The sequence below is a fragment of the Periplaneta americana genome, chromosome 9, assembly GCF_040183065.1.
Source record: "Periplaneta americana isolate PAMFEO1 chromosome 9, P.americana_PAMFEO1_priV1, whole genome shotgun sequence".
Taxonomy (NCBI): domain Eukaryota; kingdom Metazoa; phylum Arthropoda; class Insecta; order Blattodea; family Blattidae; genus Periplaneta; species Periplaneta americana.
The window spans coordinates 74,512,596-74,531,842 of NC_091125.1; the positions used below are offsets into that span (position 1 = coordinate 74,512,596).

The 19,247-nt window shown below is 35.7% G+C and overlaps 1 protein-coding gene across 2 annotated transcripts in view; it reads left to right on the forward strand.

Moving 5' to 3' along the window:
• The window catches only part of IntS2 (integrator complex subunit 2), a 72,853-nt gene extending 59,442 nt beyond the window's left edge, over positions 1-13,411 (forward strand). For both annotated transcript variants that reach the window (XM_069835081.1, XM_069835083.1), the window contains 4 exons: positions 3,338-3,563; positions 6,439-6,549; positions 7,510-7,723; positions 9,582-13,411. In XM_069835081.1, coding sequence (XP_069691182.1) covers positions 3,338-3,563; positions 6,439-6,549; positions 7,510-7,723; positions 9,582-9,883 — 853 coding nt within the window. In that variant the 3' untranslated portion in view covers positions 9,884-13,411. The remainder of the gene's footprint in view (positions 1-3,337; positions 3,564-6,438; positions 6,550-7,509; positions 7,724-9,581) is intronic.
• The last annotated feature ends 5,836 nt before the right edge of the window (positions 13,412-19,247 follow it).

Genomic DNA, 19,247 nt, shown 5'->3' on the forward strand with positions numbered 1-19,247 from the left:
AGTGTGCTTTTCTCTGATGAGTCCAGGTTCTCCCTGAAATCTCCAGATGGTACAGAGAGAGGTATGCACATTGTCTGCAAGGACGCCATTCGGTGGAGGTTCCGTGATGGTGTGGGTTGGCATCTCCATGGAGGCCCGAACGGAATGGTGATCGTCAAGAATGGTAGTCTCAACACTCACCGCTACATCAACGAGATTCTCGTCGATCGCGTCGTGCCCTTTGCTGCATTTATTGGCGATGATTTCATATTCATGCATGACAATGCTCGTCCACATGCAGCGCTCTGCGTATCACAGTATCTTGATGCATTGGAGATTGTTCGTCTCAACTGGCCAGCACAGAATCCCAACCTAAGCTCTATAGAAATCTCCGGGATAGGTTGGGTAGACGTATCCGAGATCGTAATCCTGTTCCAGAGATCTTAGGTGATCTGCGGGCTGCACTCCAAGAGGACAATATCGACCAGAGAGACATCATAACCTTAATCGAAACCATACCTGAGAGAATGGCAGCTGTAATTAGGGCCAGCGGAGACACACCGGATACTGAGTGTTTGTTTCAGTTATTGATAGTGTGAATTTAAGTTTTGTGCATCAACATCATTTTCAGTGAAGTTTAATGAACAAATATTCAGCTGAAAGTTAAGTGAAAAATTTTGCAAAATTTCAACAAAAGTATAGATTTATGAACATATGACGGTCATTGACTCAGAATTGGAGTGAAAGGTGTGATTTTACGTGTCAATAGTTCATAAAATTGTAATCTTTAAATTGAGTACGATTACAGTTATGTTATTTCTTGGGTTACTTCATAATTTACATTTAAACTTAACTTTTAGTATTTTTTTTCAAGTGATCGGGTTTTTTTTTTTTTTTTTTTTTTTTTGTCAGTGTAGTATATACATTTTATACTTATGCATCGATCAGAGCTCGATTAATCTATCGATTAATCGATTAAATTCAAATTGTTAATCGATTAAATATTTTGATCGATTGACAGCACTAATAATAATAATAATAATAATAATAATAATAATAATAATAATAATAATAGTAACAATAACAATAATGATGATGATGACAACAACAATGATATTGATGACGTTAATGTTAGAGATAGAGATATGGGATACAGGGTGAAGCTGAGCCTTTTGTAACAAGGGTCTGAAGTCTGTCTTGTGATTGTTGACTGAGGAAATAAATGTCTCCTATTATTGCTTTACAGGGTATCCTGCGATTGTTGATTATCAAAAAGGGGAAAGGATAATTTCTTTTGTCAAGGCAAATTAAAATACTGTGTATGATTATCTAACACAGGGATTCAAGGAACAACTGCGGTTAAAAACAAATCGAATTATGAGGAGAAATTGGAGTTGGGAAGTTAGAAATGAGAGTTTGAAATTTCCCGAAATGTGTTATGGATTGAGTTAGATTGGGTCATCCCTGAGTACACTCGCAGAAAATTCTGAACTGACCGTAAGGGTGGTCATGAGACAAAGATAATGACTTCTCTAGAGAAGTATGAGGGATATCTTCTCCCAATAAACCCATCGTATTTTCTGGAATTGAGTGGTGTTGCAAGAATAGCTTGCAATATTAGAATTAGGCCTAATGTCCAAATTCTCTGACACAGAGAAAACAAAACTTGTGCTTCCTACCACCAATGGATTTGATCAACTTAGTTATTCCTTACAGATCGTACTTGGTGGCTTATCAGTTACTATGCTAGCCAATAAATCTAAGGTTCGTGGGTTCAAACATGACTTAGAGTGTTAAATTTTAAAGGACAATAAAATCCTGAGCATGACTTTCTTCAAGAGAGGACCTGGGTAGTATAGTCGGTATAGCGCTGGCCTTCTGTGCTTGAGGTTGCGGGTTCGAACCCGGCCCAAGTCGATGGCATTTAAGTGTGTTTAAATGCAACAGGCTCATGTCAGTAGATTTACTGGCGGGACAAAATTCCGGCACACCGGCAACTCTGATATAACCTCTGCAGTTGCGAGCATTATTAAATAAACCATAATTTAAAAAAAAAATTCAGGAGGGAAGTAAAGAAGTAAAGCAGAGAGATTCATGTCGTAGATTTACAGCACGTGAACCCTGTCCTTGACAGGATATTCCAGGAAAAATTAATTTGTTGGCCATTTCTTTTCCATGTTGAGTTTTGATGTTGAATAATGTCTGCAGTTAAAAGTGCCATTAAATAAAATAATACTATTAGTATTACTATTACGACTACTATTTATTTTCCTTGCATATATTTCATTCTGAATGCACAAATTTTCTTTCTTACATTCAATTCATGTCAGTTTGCATTGTGAATATATTCTTACAGGCACATAATTTAAACTCATGATTGAAATATCAATGGCGAAATGTACAGTAAGTTCTTTTAGCCTTCTGCCAAACATATAGGTGTGACAAGTGGTGAAACATTTGTAAAATTCACTTAGTAACAATTCAGATTATTTTGTCTTCATCCTAAAAATTCGTAATTTTGACATTTTAGGACTAGAGAGATATAATAAGTTTTATGCAATTTAACAAGGAAAAAAATAGAGGGTGGGTAGCTGAGTTGGTAGAACAACTGGCTATGAACTGTAAGGTTCTGAATTTAGTCCCTGTTGGTGGTATGATTTTTCTCATTACTAGAACTTCAGAATAGCCGGGTCCACAGAGCCTTATATCAAATTGAGTAGGTATCAGGTCTTTCTCAAGTTTAAAAGGCAGTTAAAGCATGGTGCTGAATAATATACCACCTCATTCTAGTGCTGAGGTCATGAAAAGTATTCTGTAGTTGATAATATTTATTTAATTGTAAAGACTGATTTTTACAGTAGTTTGTACCCTGCAGACAATCTGGCAAAAACGTGGCATAAAATCCAAGAATAAAAAATGAAGTACAGTAGGTTGTATATCAATAAGACGTTTGTTTAAAATTTTCTAAAAATATTCACATTGGAGCAGCTAAAAAGACGAATTCAAAATGGAGAAATCTTTAATTAATCCAAATTGAATTTCTCATTATCTCAGAATATAATTTACTACCGAAGTTAAACATGTCATTCATTATGATTGTCTTGTAAAACATTTATGTAGATCGGGAATTTCAACATCTCCAAATTGTGTGCTATGTAGTGAACCAGAAGAAATTAATGTAGTACATATCAGCAATTCGAAGCATTTGCAGCTGGTAAAAATAGTTTCAAAAATCGGGTACAAGATGACAAATAATTGAATTGCCACAGTAAAAGCATTGAATACTATCTAAACTATGTAACAGTGATAAAGTTTCATATGTAAACACATTTCAACTTAATCATTTCTTTCCTATCAGGTGTGCTGCAGCACTGAGTATAGTGCTTCGTGTCCTAGAAGCCTCATTGGCAGCATCACGCAGCCAACTGTCACGACACTTGCAAGATCGTCCCCTGGTAGAACGCACTGGACAGCTCACCAGCGAGGCAGAAAGGGAAGAACTGCGTGTGGCTCTTGTAGCTACGCAGGAGAGTGTGGCTGTGCAGATTCTATTGGAGGCATGTCTCGAGACTGACGAAGACAGGGTGTGTATGAATATGACTTCACCACTAAAGATAAGCCATTGGTGCAGTGACCCTCTTCTTTCTTTCCTGCCAAATCGTGAAGAACTTTTTTTCCATACATTAGCATATTCGATAACATCTTATAGCTTGGATAGTCAAATTTCTTGCGATCATTTTAACAAATAATGATTACAGAAGATATTATTTTAGTTTGTGTAGCATGTTCCACCTTTTTTGGTAGACAGATTTGGTGAGTATCTTACTCAAGACAAGTGGCAACTAAATGTATCTTTTATAAAAGATGCATTTAGAAATTATAAATTCTAATTCTGCAACTTGTGACTTGGGCTGTTCTGCCTTTTTTTGCCAGTGCATGTATTGTAATATTCTGTAAGAATTGTAGTGTTGTCTGTAGGCAGTCATTTTTTTAAATGTCATTGATTATTTAAAATATCAGTAATTATTTAAACTGAAGTGAAGTGCGTAAGAAGAAGAAAAACTGGTAATTAATGCATTTAGCTCTGGCCCCAAATATTGTGAGTTCAGACCCAGTTGAGAGAGATGGATATTTCAGACAAAAAAATTCCGAAGTACAGCTTCCTCCATGACATAAGTAAAAGTAAGTGTTTTATGCCTAAATAACATTGTCACAGAAAAGAATCTTATAATATTGTATCAGTTAATTCTTAAAGTAAATTTTCAGTGGCTTTTATATCATCCACTTATAGTGCTAGATGACTGCCATCTAACCCCTACATGTTACTTCTGATATCTAATTTCCCCTCCCCCTCCCCTTTCCAATGGCAGAGCCCTTAACTTGTCGTTATTCACCCCGACTCTGTGAGTGGCTCATAGATGTCACTATTGCCAAGAAGTATAGATCGTTTACTTTGTGAGGGACTGTCCAGGGTAGACCACAGACAGCTGGTCCACATTACACTCGTGATGATGAATGATAATAATGACGACAATGGTGGTGAAGAATTGTTGGGATATAACAGGGTAACTGAAATACCTGGAGAAAACCCCTGTGTTGGCTGGACTATGGGCTTGCCTAACACAAGTTATAAATTCAGGGAAGAGAGGGATTTGAACCCAGGCCCCCTGGCTTTTAAGCTCAGCACTCTAGCACTGAGCCACCATGGTGGTCATATCTAGAAATAGGAGTGATGTGAAATTATCTGAAGTGATACTTCGCTGGCACATGCTAGGAGCAATTCTTGGTTATACAGATCATTCTGTATTGTGTCATCAATTAACAGTAACTGGACTGTCATATCAAGAAAGAAGCATTCCTCCATACTCTTCCCAATTCACTGTTTCCGAACTTCTTTTCCCACACTTAATTTTTCCCAAACCGTATTTTTCCCAAAACATTTTTACCAGTATTCATCTTTCTCAAACTAGATTTTTTCACACTTAATTTTTCCCAATGCATATTTTTCTCAATACATTTTTACCAATATCCATCTTTCCCAAACCAGATATTCTTAATTTTTCGAAAATATTTAAGGTAATTGGAATCGTAAAGAGGCGGAAGCAACAACTTACACAACACCTTGAGATATCTCTCCCATTTATATTCTCTCTATTGACCGGAAAAAAAGAGAACTTATATACGTCGGTGAAACAAGAGGCAAGGAGATGAGGATTACAGTGTATGCAGCCTACCAGAATAATGGTCGATTTTGAAGTTGCAATCATCAATGCAGTTCGTTCTAAATTCCCTCAGGCTCGTATATCATGTTGCTTTTTCCACTTAGAACAATTGGTGTTTAGGAAAGTACAGGCAGAAAGCTTGCAAGTAGGATACAATGATCCAGAAGATAGAGCTGTGAAGGAGGGTGTGCATATGCTGCTTAGTTTAGCTTTTGTGCCAATTGAGGACATCATAACTGCCTTTGAAAAAATTGAATAAATTGTCCCAGATGAGCTTCTTCCTGTTATGGACTATTTTGATCATACATACATTAGAGGACATCCGCAAAGAGGTCGCAGGGCTACATTACCGCCATGCTACCCTCCTGAGAGTTGGGATGCAACAACATAAGTGAAGGGTGGCATAACCAATTTATGATTGTAGTCGGCAAACACCATCCATCAGTTTATGGGCTCTTAAATGAATTCGTTAAAGAACAAGCTGATACAGAGACGATTGCACAGATGGAATTAAGTCAAGGGGTATGCAAGAAACCAAAAAAGAAGTGACTCCGCATTCAAGTTCGTATTCAAAATATTTTTAGTGAGTATACCGTCTTCAGAGAAGAAGAAAGGCTGAATAATTATCTATGGACATTAGGGCACAATTTTGTATTATAAATTTTTCAGGAAGTTGTAAACAAAAGCACACATTAATCACTACTTTATTTCGTAAATCTTCAAATCCTGTATTGGGAAACATAAAAAAAAAGGATTGAGAAAAGTAGGTTTTGTGGACCAAAAATACTGGGAAGTACGGATAGTGGGATAAAATGCTTTGGGAAATTGGGTTTTGGGAACTACTATATTGGGAAAAATAGTGGTTGGGAAAAATTTGTTGGGAAAAGTATGGGGTAATCAGAAAGAAGGGATGTGAACTTCAACATGCCTTTAAAATATAGCCATACTTTTAAAAAGATGATTTATTTAAATTGTCTATCTCCAACCTTCCCCTCTCTTTCCGCCCACAGTTTGCTAATCCTCTAAACTTTTTCTTATCAACATAGTAAACTTTAAAATGCTTAGAGTTGAATGGTGGTTGAAGTCATAAGTTCCGTTAAAGAGTGAGTGAATAATAATGCTCACAGCAATAAAACTACAAACTAATGAATAATCAGAATTGGAGTAGAAAATCTACTAACCGTGCTAACTCGACTAAGAGAGTGCCATATGAATGTGTAATGTTGAATTTGTACAGGAGAAGCCAGGACAGCTGTGGGCTCTGCGTGAGGTACGCAGTTTAGTGTGCTCGTATCTCCATCAGGTGTTCATAGCTGACCCATCTCTTGCAAAGCTGGTTCACTTTCAGGTGAGCATGATAGTAATAGGCATGCTGATAGAAATGGATTACATGTAATTGAATCATGTAATCTTAATTAATTTCTAGTTTTAATGTTGTATATAGAAAAGCACTTTTCTTCCATCATCGTCATCTACATCGTCGTCGTCATCATCATCATCATCGTCATTGTCATCATCGTCATCATTTTTATACTACTATATATTATATCACTGATTAGTATTGAATTTTCATTTACTGTTTTTTTTATTTGTCATTATAAACATTGTTTTTCTATTTGTACAGTGTTATTGTTTTATTATTATTATTATTATTATTATTATTATTATTATTATTATAATCATTAAATATGCTATAATTTTAATAATAATTATACTATTTCGTATTATTTAGTTGTCAAAATTGCCATTATGTAATTTAATGTTAGTTTTTAACTTTTATCCTTTGTTCGAAAATGTGCCAAGACAATACATACATAGGGGAGATGCAAACGTTTCACCGAAACTTCATAAGCAAATTTGTTTTAAACACTTTTTGGTGACAGTATATATTACTATTAATAAGTCATTAAATAAGATTTAATAGACAAACTAGGTTTTTGTTTGCTTTTAAAAATTGCTACTGTAATCGTGCGTACACAGAGTTACCAAACTATACGAAGGTTTCATTCAGGATACCTGAGATAGGATAGTAAAGAAACATTGCAGGGCTGTAAAACTCAAGAACTTCGTCACAGGCACCAATATCTTTTTTGAATTAATAATAATAATAATAATAATAATAATAATAACATACATTTCTTGAAAGTCTTAATTCTTACATCCATTCAGTATAGGACACAACTGTGATTCAGACAGTTATAATATGAAAAATTAGATAAGATATTTCGACTAGATCTCCAACAGCAGTAGATATAATTTTTTTACTGAAAGCAATCACCTTCACTTCCTCTTTTATTTGATGCTGCAGGGCTATCCCCGCAAGCTGCTGCCTGTGACAGCACCTGGCATTCCATCCATGCATATCTGCTTGGACTTCATCCCAGAACTCCTTAGCCAACCTTCACTGGAGAAGCAGGTTTTTGCCATGGATCTGGTGTCTCATCTAGCAGTGCAGTATGCTCTTCCGAAGTCCCTGAGTGTAGCACGTCTTGCCATCAATACACTCTCAACACTGCTTGGAGGTCAGTACCTTTGATTTGTAATATAAGTACAACATAACTTTGCTCATACAAATAAATTTAATTTTGGAATTGTTTCAGTTTATATATTAGCAGTGTAAGACCAATCCCAGGGACCAGGTTGCCATGGCGTCTAAAAAATTAATGGTGGTATCTTGTTTTTTTACAGTGTTTATTTCAAAATTTTTGCTCCAAAATGAGTGTGCCACTGACTGCTCACAATCTGGCTAGTGACTGTTCCTGTCATATGATAAACAGTGAAATATTATCAGCAGCAAATGAGGAATGTGAATTTGTGTGGCACGAAAATGATCTTATTTATTTATTTATTTACTTACCTATTTACTTATTTATCTATTCACTCACTCACTGATTGATTGATTGATTGATTCATTCATATTCATTCATCCACCCACCCACCCAAACACCCACTCATCCACCCACCTTTTTCATTTTTTATATTCCTCCTCTTATTTAAATTCTTAATTTTGCATTTGTGGCAATCCCTCGAAGTCAGAAAATTGCTTATTGTTCTCAGCTATATACCATAATTTAAGGAGATACATTGTGTAGTTGTTAGTATTTTAAATTTATTTTTTGCCTGTGTACCTTTGCTTTATCTCTGAGCATCTCAATTATTATGCTTTTGTTACTTATTTGTCAAATATTGAGAAACATTATATATACGCATTTCAGTAAATTGTGACACAGAAGTTGCATCCCCACAGGAAATAACAGCTACAGAAATGCAAAACATAAAGAAATAAGGCAAAACTAAAAACAGCAAACGAGAAAACAAAAAAATTAAGCAAAAATTTATGCAGATATTCATCTTCAGTCTCAAGAAAATCTTCCGTAGCTGCATTCTGCCTCTTCATTTGCCATCCCCACTTATCCTAACACCTGCACAGAATGGGATGCATAGAAAGAAGACCCAAGATCTCAGCAGAAAAACTAGGCAGAAAAAAAGCAGGAAAGCCATGAAATTTTGAATCTCATTGAGAAGCAAGGGAAAAATGGTGCAAGCTAATTACTGTAAATCCACATAATCGTCGCATTTTTAATGCTTTTTTTTTTTTTTTTTCGACTGAAAATTTATAGTGCGACCATTATGTGAAGAATACTGTACATTAAATTGGTCTTGTCAACTTTCAGTGATCATTATCCATGTAAGAGGGGAGGGCAGGGCCAAATTGCGTGATTCGTAATGGAAGAGGAAGGAGAGGGAAAGGAGGAGAACCAGTATTGTGTGGGATGCTGGAACTGCACTGTGAATAATACCTTTAAAAGTTACTGTGATGTTATTGAATTAAAACCTTATTTTTTTACTAAAAACATTCACGATATTCTTGAATCACATGTATTGGTACCAGTACATCTGATGATACACAGGAGTTGGTATTATTTGACTACTGGACCAGTCTGCGGAAAGATGATTGGTCTAGGTCTGCGGAAAGATGATTGGTCTAGGCCGAAAAAAAAAATATTTGAACGCTTGTAAACAACAACCACACACAAGTCACAACCAACAGTAATTGTACTGAACTGAAGGCATTTATGGCTATTGGCTTGGTGCTCGCATCTCGCACCTTCACTCCATCCACTTTCGTCACTACTGTGTCTTTCACATTCGAACTTGAGCATAACTGTGCTTTGTGTTGCAGTGGTGACATGTTATTTTAAGTAATATTCTTGATCGTGATAAACAGAAATATCCATGTGACGATTATGCAGTGAAATTTTAAAGTCCTGATCAGTTTGTCTATAAAAAGGGTGCGACCATTATGCGATGGCGACGATTACGTGATGAAATAGGTAAGTCCCATCATTGTTGTTTTCATTGTAATGTTCTTTATTGCAGTTCTTCCAAGCTGGAGTCGTTCAGAACTATTTGGACCATGCCTGCCTGCACTAGTCAGGATCTGTGAGGCATTCCCCCCTCTTGTGGATGATGTGGTGTCATTATTGATGCAACTGGGACGCATCTGCATGTCTGAGGCATCACTGACGGTCCGGCGTGATGGGTCAGTGATCTCATCCATGACTGGAGGAAATAGTGATGGTAAAATCAGTGCTGCAGATAACCGTGTTCTCTGTCTCAAGATACAGACGACATTTGCAGATATTTTGTCCAGAGCCGTACTCAAAGTTAAGATATATTAGGTTTTCAAATTAAATCAATTTTATCTGACTGAACTTTTACTTATAGTTGTTTCATAATCTAGTTAAACTTGAAACTGAACTCCATTTCGGCAGGATACATTGTCGTGAAAGTAATTTAATAATGTTAATCAGTATTGCAGCATGACTGAAACTGTATTGTTAAATTATTAATGGTGAAAGTAAGGTAAACAAATCTATGGCTCTATTCTTCATATAGTTCTTCCATTGTACTTCTAGTTCATTTTAGTAGCTCCACTCTTAATTCTTTACAGTCATCTGTAAATGTAATTTTTCTGCAAACAATGTTCAGTGATTATTTCAAAGGTTAAGAAACATTCTTAAAATATTATGTGAAATATGAAACGTTTTGTATGCTATGCTCTTAACATAATGCACTTGCTGTCAGAGAACCTGAAAACACTTCACATTTCTTGCCTCTTCTGAAATAGATTGTAACCTTTTTCTGTGTCTATGCCTTTGAATTATCAAAATGTTCCCTTGCATCCTCAGAAAAAATCATATTACCATCAATGTGTGTTTTTTAAAAGAGACTTACTTCAATCTTACTTGGTTTTTTGAAAGACATTGCCATCTCTGAATCCTCTGACTAATTTCAGTCATGTAAAAATACTGACATTTTTCTAGTATTGAGCCGAAATAGTTGTGAACTAGTAGTGGATTTTAATGCTGGAAGAGATAAATGGCAGATTTTCAAAAACGTTTCAGCATTTATTTCTAATTAAATATAGGCTATCTTAAAAGACTTCTACGGAGTAGAGCAACACCTCGCATTTTTTATAGAGAAAGTGCTGTGCATTTCTAGGGATGTTGCATTCAGGTTAAAAGCCACTGCTCGTTTGGCTGTGTTTCTAATGCCATTTGGTGCATCGTTCCTCCATTAAAGAATATATGAGAAATTCTTCACTTCAGAGTATTAGACACTCTTGTACCTACACTCTGGAAACATTAATTTACATCATTCTCCTAAATGCGACCATTTCTGATGAGTAGATAGATTTGGGGTTAGAACATGTAACAAAATGAAAATATTGCCAGTAATAATTCAGATGGCAAATAAAGTTATTTAAGAACATGAGTGAAAATAGTCTTTAAGAGGTCAAAAATGCAAAATTTGTGCGTTTGTGATTAGTTATTTCCATAGGTTACATTATAAGTTTGTTGTAATCACAAACCAACCAGGGTTTGATTCCCATTAGATCTTACGAGATTTTTTTAGGAAATGAACGGTTTGCATAGCAAAACTTTTCATTCCACCACTGCTTCATTACTGCCACATAATCACCATCACTACCACCACCGTGATTCTGAATAGACTATAGTTTTATTTACCTTACTGTCACAATCTCACTGACATTCTTTGTTTTCAATAATGGAAGTATACTAGACTCTTGCTAATCTGGTCCTCAGCGATCCTGTCTCTCAATTATCCGGCCTCCTTCTATTGTACTTTCTGTCACTTCTGCTGTAATAGTTTTGTGGGAAATTTGCACCAGTACATGTGTTATACTGTATTACTTATACATGTATATACGTAATACATACCCTGGCCACGTGTGGAACATTCTAATTTCGATTTAGAAATGCAAGTGGAGTGGTTGGTGCGGTTTATAACATCAAATTAATGACATTTTTAAGCACTCTCTGTAATCCGGCAATCTCGCTAATCTTGCACCTCTCTTTGCAAGGAATGGCCGAATTAACTAGAGTCTACTGTATCTAATGAATTCACTCATTTTTCCAGCTACATATGGACGTGCTCTGGAATGATTATTAAGTACACAAACTGAATTTTAAAGTCTTTTGGAAGTAACAGTGTTAATACTTATTTAAATGTTATTTAGAGCATACGGAATTAATGAAGAAGAGCCTGTGAATATTATTTGAAGCTATCATACATAAGAAGTATTACAGTTTTGTGAGAATGTTGCTTTCGGTGTTTGAGTTGTCTCTTTGCTTGCAATTAGAGCTGATATTCCCAGGTTCAAATCTGGTCAAGGGTGATGAATTTTTAAGGGTAATAAAAATCTTAGCATGGTTTCCTACAGAAGAGGAGTGAAGGTAGTGACCTTTGACGTGGATTCACAGCATGCCACAGAACCTTGTTCTTGAATGAGATACCTGCAGTCAGAATTTACAGCTCATCTTTTGCTAACATCAAAATGAAATTGAACTAGTCATCATCCGTCTCTGGTTCAGTCATTAGGTATAATGAATTCTACTCTGCTAGTGTCCTCATATAAAATGTAATATTTGACACGTAGACTAGCAGAGTTCAAGAAAGGTATTAACAGCCAACCAAACACCTTTTTAAAATATTAAAATAAAGAGAGCTGGTTTCTATTGTAACTACATTGTAACTTGCAGTAGACATGTCTTTAGAAGTTGTTAAATTTCGATATAAAATAAGAAAATTAGTAAACATAGTTTACCATTATTGTAACAGTACTTGAATATGTACTTCATGTTTTTGAGCAAATTATTGTATTGTCATATTATATGTGAAATACATTAGGTTTATAGAAATCAAACATGAACTTAAGAGTGAGTGATTGCCACAGCGAAGGTCATGGAGGAAAGAAAAGAAACGTTGGCACTGCAATTGGTGAAATAATTAAAATTTATTTCGAAAACGTACTGTTACATATCTTTAGATTTCTTTCTGTTTGATTAATGCATTTGTCATTATTATCAACTTCACAGAGACATCTGTGGGGCTGTGATTCTACTCACAGTAGCTATGATGGCAAGTACCCTTACAAAATGTATACATCATTTTTATTTCTAAATGTTAGAGAGATAATTAGGAACTGTAGCAAATAATACATTAGGCTTAGCTGTTGTGAGAATTTTGGATATGACTTTAATAGATGTAATGTTGTAAAATTCTTTCATATTCCACAGATTTGGAGTGTGACAGAATTTCTAGCTTTACTTTTCTTCTAGAGGAAACCTTATTTTGGATATTTTCATCCGAAAAGTCAACAGCCACTGGCCGAGTATGAATTTACAATGCATGCATTTAGAAGCAACCACATCAATTAAGGGGCAAGGACTGACAACTACGATTTAACTTCCACATAAAAGTAATATTAGTTTGTTATCTTTTACTAAAGTTAAATATTTTCTCACTTTTTCTGCCCTCATATATATCTCTTAATTTCTGTGTATATGATGGTAATTTGTTTGGACACATTTGAGTCAGCTCCTTCTCAGAAGCTTAATGTTACTTTGAATGTAGTAGAACATTCAATTCTTTAATATCTTGTGAATATCTTAAATTTCTGGACGAAATCTCTTGGCCTATTGGAATGATTTCATATTATATGCTACATACAAACTTTGTGGATGTATTAACTAAAGTAGAGCGCCCAGTTTTTGGGATTTCCTTTTTGACTTCTATCTTTAAAATTCAGTTTATGTAATGTGTATAATTTTATTAACAATCATTGTTCATTTTAATGAACGTGAACTGTACTTATTTATAATAAATAATTGGTAACATGTTTTGTCATTTCTTTTATATATATATATATATATATATATATATATAATTAATTAATTAGCGGGTTTTACGTTGTTTATAACATATTTTTGTGGCGGTGGTGGTGGTGACAGCAGCGACGGCATGGCAGCGGCGGCAGACTCTAGCCTAATCCTTCTAGGTTTTCAGGAAGTAGACGACCTCTTGATGTATATCATACGTTTAATTTGGGAAATCTAAGGTTGTTGCTGGAATGGAACTTACGTTAATAATGATAATATGAGTCTATAATTAGCAATACTAGATTTATCTCCAGTAATTCTTATAGTAATTAATATGGGGATCTTTTTACAGTTCCTACTTATTAAATGTAGATTTCTCTTTGTAATACATGAGATTCTAATTCCCTGAGTTATCCGTATGTTTCTACTTTTAGATTTTTCCACGACCTTATTGGAAAACATTCAATAAAATAATTTATAAATGTATTTAAACCTGGATTATATTGAAAAAAAAAAAAAGCAATACCAGAGTCCATGGCAAGCAAGGGAAAACTTGTCCCTCTGTTCATCGATTCAGAATGGGTGACTGATTTAGGTTATTTAATGGACATCTTAAATAACTTGAACTTACATCTGCAAGGCAGAGGAAACTTAGTTGACAATCTCTTTGACCACATAAAATCCTGTGGAAAGAAATTTACATTGTGGGAAGTCCAGCTTCAGACGGAGGACACTTCACACTTCTATGCTTATTGGAATATGAAGCTGCTAACACTATAAAATACACTTCAATAGTTGCTGAACTATGTAATAGATTTTCTGATTTTAGATCTATTGAAAAGATGGCAAGAGATTCACAGAATTCGTATAATTGCATGGAATGCTTGTGTGAAATAAATTAAAGATTATTTTGCATGTTGCATTATTAAGAGTTGTTTTATTTGTTATCCATTATGCTATGCTGTGGGCTGCATCAGCCTGCTGCCGCTAAGGAGCAGTGATATGTTGTGGGTTGCATCGGTGTGCTTCAGCTGAGTAAGTTTTGTGTAGAATATTACAGAAATGGTAATGAACATTTTTCCAGAATAAGTGCCCACTTAAACATTCCGTGTTAAAAACTGAATAATTCATTATTTTGTTTCTGTACTCCCTTCAGCATAGCTATTGATGATGTTACAGGCAACATGCAAGTGGAAATACAGTAAAATCCCTCATAACTACCACCCAAATAACCGGCAATACCAAAATAACCGCTCTTTTGGCTGGTCCAAAAAAAAAAAAAAATTAAATCTGCCACATTGCCACAGTCTGGGCTGTCAGTTTTTCCACATTAGGAAGTTCGCACGAACTTTCATTTTCAGTGAATATTCGAACCAAAAATTAGTGTATCATTTGTGTTGTGTGATGGATTTTAATAAAGAAAATCCACACACTTTTATGTTTTTTTTTTTTTATGTTCAGGTTGTCAGTGCTGCCACATTAGGAAGTTCGAAATTAGCGTGAACTTTAATTTTCAGTTAATATTCGAACCTAAAATTAGTGTATTATTTGTGTTGTGTGATGTGTTTTAATAAAAAAAACACAATTTTTATGTTTATTCAGTTATGATCAAGTGATAAAGAAACAAGCTTCACCTAGCTGGAGTTTCAACATTTGGCATCATGAAAGACGAAGTTTTTTTTAGTATATACCGGTATTTATTCAATTATCCAGCAAAATCTCGTATCTGGAACCAGCCTGGTCCATTTGGTGCCGGATAAAAGGGATTCTACTGTAATTGATTTGCAGTGTAACCTCTGTGCTGAAGGAAAAAGTCACTGACATCAGATTCATTGATTTCTATTCCAAATATTTGGATAAAACCTGTTATCCATGATTTATTCGCATGCCCTTATGATGATTTCCCTCCTAGGAAGCACCTATATATGTGAGCAACTCTTTTCAAGAATGAAGACTATTAAATCCAAAAATAAAATCCGAATCACCAACACCAGTGTAGAGAAATTGCTAGGAAAGATTGCTACATCTGAAAAATAAACTTGCTAGGTTTCTCACTGAAAGACATTTGCAATAATGGCATTTTAATTGTAAGTCGTTTTTTGATAAGAATAAAATCTTTATTTCATATTTTGAAAGAACATTTTTATTGACAACCAGAATTATTCCAGAATTTATGTGAAAACAATAATATTTGTATAATCCATGTCATGTATTTCCATAAAATAGGAAAAAGGGATTGAAAACTACCATTTGAAATCAACAGAAACAGATTTACATGGGTAGCTCTCATAGGAAGCTATGATTATGAAAGTGAGTATGCTCTGACTTGTCGCCAATATTGCATGTGGCTTTCAAATAGTTTAAATGTGGTCCTTGAGTAACATGTTGAAGTAGCCTGGTCTAGAAGATACAGAGTGAGTCAGCCAGGGCAGACTGGCATCAGCGAAAAGCCATATGCCTAGTAACTGTTGCGCATTACAGTGATCAGATCTCGTGTTCGCGTATGTTTCGTGTTTAGTTACGCAAACATGTTCACACAGCGAGGGTGCAGCTGTATGCCGTACATTTAGAGTGCAGTAGTGTGTCCATTATGAAATTTAGTCTTGAATGCCGACCTGGATGGCTCAAACGGTAGGGGCACAGCATGTCTCTATCGCTTGACCCTAAAGGTTGTGGGTTCGAGTCCCGCCTCGGGCATGGCTGTTGTGTATGTACTAGTTTAAGAAATCGGAAAACAGAAAAAGAGAAACGAAAGAGGGGGGGGGGGGGGGAACCAAGCGTTTATTTACGACAACTTTGTGAAATACGAATCTTGAACAGTTGTAACAAACTTCCGTCAGTCTTTCCCCGATTTGCTGCAGTCTTCTAAAAATATCCCATACAGTAAAAATAAACTATAACTGAAAAAATTTAATCAACAACATATACAAAAACAAATTAATTTTAATATAAAAAATAAAATAAATAAAAATAATTTATAATATAATAAATATAATGATTTACAATTTAGTGAAGAAATTTCGTACAACTGGATCAGTATTGGATAAGAAACGAACATATGTGAAGTGTGTTCTCAGTGAGGAGATGTTAGATGAATTTGACCACTGACTAGAGAGAAGTCCTATGACATCATCCCACATTTAGCTCAGCAGTTCGGGGTGTCACAGTCTTCAGTGATAAGAGGTACGTAGCAATTAAAATTAAAACCTTACAAAATTCGTGTAGTTCAGAGTTTAACAGAATCTGATTATCAGAGCAGACTTAGGTTTTGCATGCAGTTCCAACAGTCAGTGTATGATGGACTACTTGATCCCATCTTAATTTTGTGTAGTGACGAAGCATGATTTCACCTCACTGGTTATGTGAACACTCAAAACAATCGATTTTCACGAACCGCTACATGATATAAAAATAGATGTATGGTGTGCAATGAGTGGACGAAGACTGATTGGCTCCATTTTCTTTTGAGGAAACAATCAACGCAACAATAATTTTTAATGAGCTGAGTGAGGACGAAAAGTTGGACAGTTATTTCATGCAGGATAATGCCACAGCTCACACTGCTTATGTGTCAGTGACTGCCATTCAGGAAGTGTTTGATGACAGGGTCGAAAGTGGATTATGGCCAGTTGGATCGCCAGATTTAAATCTCTGCTATTTTTATTTATGGGGCACACTAAAAAGTAAAGTGTACGTGAGTAACCCACGTTCAGGCACGAAATTCGAGCCGTTTCGGAGAAAGAACTGCAGAGAGTTGCTGGACATGTTTTAAGGAGATGTGCAGTCTGCCAGATATCACAAGGACGTCATTTCGAACATGAATTGTGAATTCGGCAAGTGCATCACTACGAACTACTAATCGCAAAAGGAAATGAGTAGAACTGCTATGAAAATCCAAGCAAAAGTAGAAGCTAGGACTGTTCATAGCTCCAAATATTTTATAACCACTAATACAACAAACTGGTTTGTTCCGAGATATATATATATATTTATTATATATATTATATATATATATTTATTATATATATGCGAGGTAGAGGGGTGGCACAGTGGATACATTTGGTGTTGAAAGTGTTGAGGTATAATGTAGGCCTAATTCTCTTCTGTATCTTTTCCACCACTGTTACCTAGTGTCAATGAATATTCTTACGCTAACATTACAGAAAGTTTGTATAATAATTAATCTTCGTCGCATCTATGGCTCAGCGCGCTGATCTTTCATCTGCGCGTCCTGGGTTGAATTCCTGACCCGTACTGGAAGTAGTGATAGGTATGCAAACCCGCTACAGAAGAATTTTCTCGGGATACCTATTTCTCATTCTTTCTTCCAGTCCACCAACTCTTTCCACTCTCCTTCATTTCGTATACAGTATATCTGCAATAGTTAAAAATCGACTGGTGTGAAGTCTTGGAAGTACCGGTAGTAGGTACCAGTGGCGAAGCTACATTCATGCAACTGGGTATTCTAAAGTTATATACATATATATTTTTTTGTAGATAAACTCCAGTCGGGGTGTTTTTTTGCTCTGCATAGATGTCGATGATGCGTTCTTTGAAGATGTAATCCCTGAAAAGACTGTTTAACAAACTCTTCTCAATAGCCAGAGTACTCAAATTGCTCAGTCTAGAATCTGACATGGAGTTCCTTAAAAATGTCTTAACTCTCTTCAATGCACTCATACTTCTTTCACTCGACGCAGTAGATACAGGGAAGATGAGAATCGGTCTTATGAGCCGCACTGTTTCTTGATAGATTTTTTCTAGGCCACTGTTCAAAAAATATTTCAGCAAAAAACCTGCAGGCAAATGCTTGTTTGGTCAGAATAAACGTTTGTGATCCATGTTTTTAAACTCACAAACATGCACTGGAATACCGCTCTCACTTCACCACCGCGTCGTTATTTAAAGACGCTGCTGCTAACCAATAGCCATGCTCCTGCGTCGAAATGTGTCAGGAAAAGTTCGTTTTCACGTAGTATTCTTTACCAACCGTTAAATATATTTTCAATTTCACATTCGTTTTAGTAGTTAATCTAATTCGAATTCTATACTAAGTGTATTCGTAGTACCGAAATATCGCACCCACAGGTGATTATTTGAATAAAAACGTAAGTGGATAATGAATGATACATGATAATAATGAACACATCTGCACTTTACGGAAACAGACCGACGAAAAATGAGTACTGCCCTATTATTTCTCACACACTGACAGACTGCAGCGTTGCCAACCGTGGCCGATTTCGGTAAACGTAGCTTTTAGCTATATAGTCCAATGGAAAAATGTAGCCGAATGAGATTCGATCGAATGACCATTTGTGAATACTCTCAATTTTATGTGTAAACACGTTCTTCTATCAAATTTTATTTTCTCACACTCTAATAGCCATAAGAAGTTTCTCGCTTCCGCAAAAAATGACGAAAACATAACAGAAAATTTAAGGTAGGACTGAATTCCGGACACAGCGACCATTATTTATGGCAAGGAAAGCTTTGGTATTTTCAGTTTTCTTTTCCTGTTATGTGAATAGCGCCCATTGTTTAACCATCAGTTCTTGGATTCATGAATTCGCCGACACCTGACAGTGTCTTTATTGGGAGTCGCCCATGCAACAAAAATGAACTGGTCCTAAATTAATGAATGACATTTCCAACACATCCGCCTTCCAACATTGTAACTATAGCATAGGTCGTGGATTCTGTTTATTACTCTCTGAATGTGTGTGGCTTCATTTCGGTATTTGTAGCTGAATTTCGGGACGTTTGTAGCAGAAGCAGACTCTGAGATTGGTGCTGCTGAGTCTAGGCTCTTCACAGAGCTGTCTAGCATTAGTGACGTATGCAAGCACTCCGCTTGGCG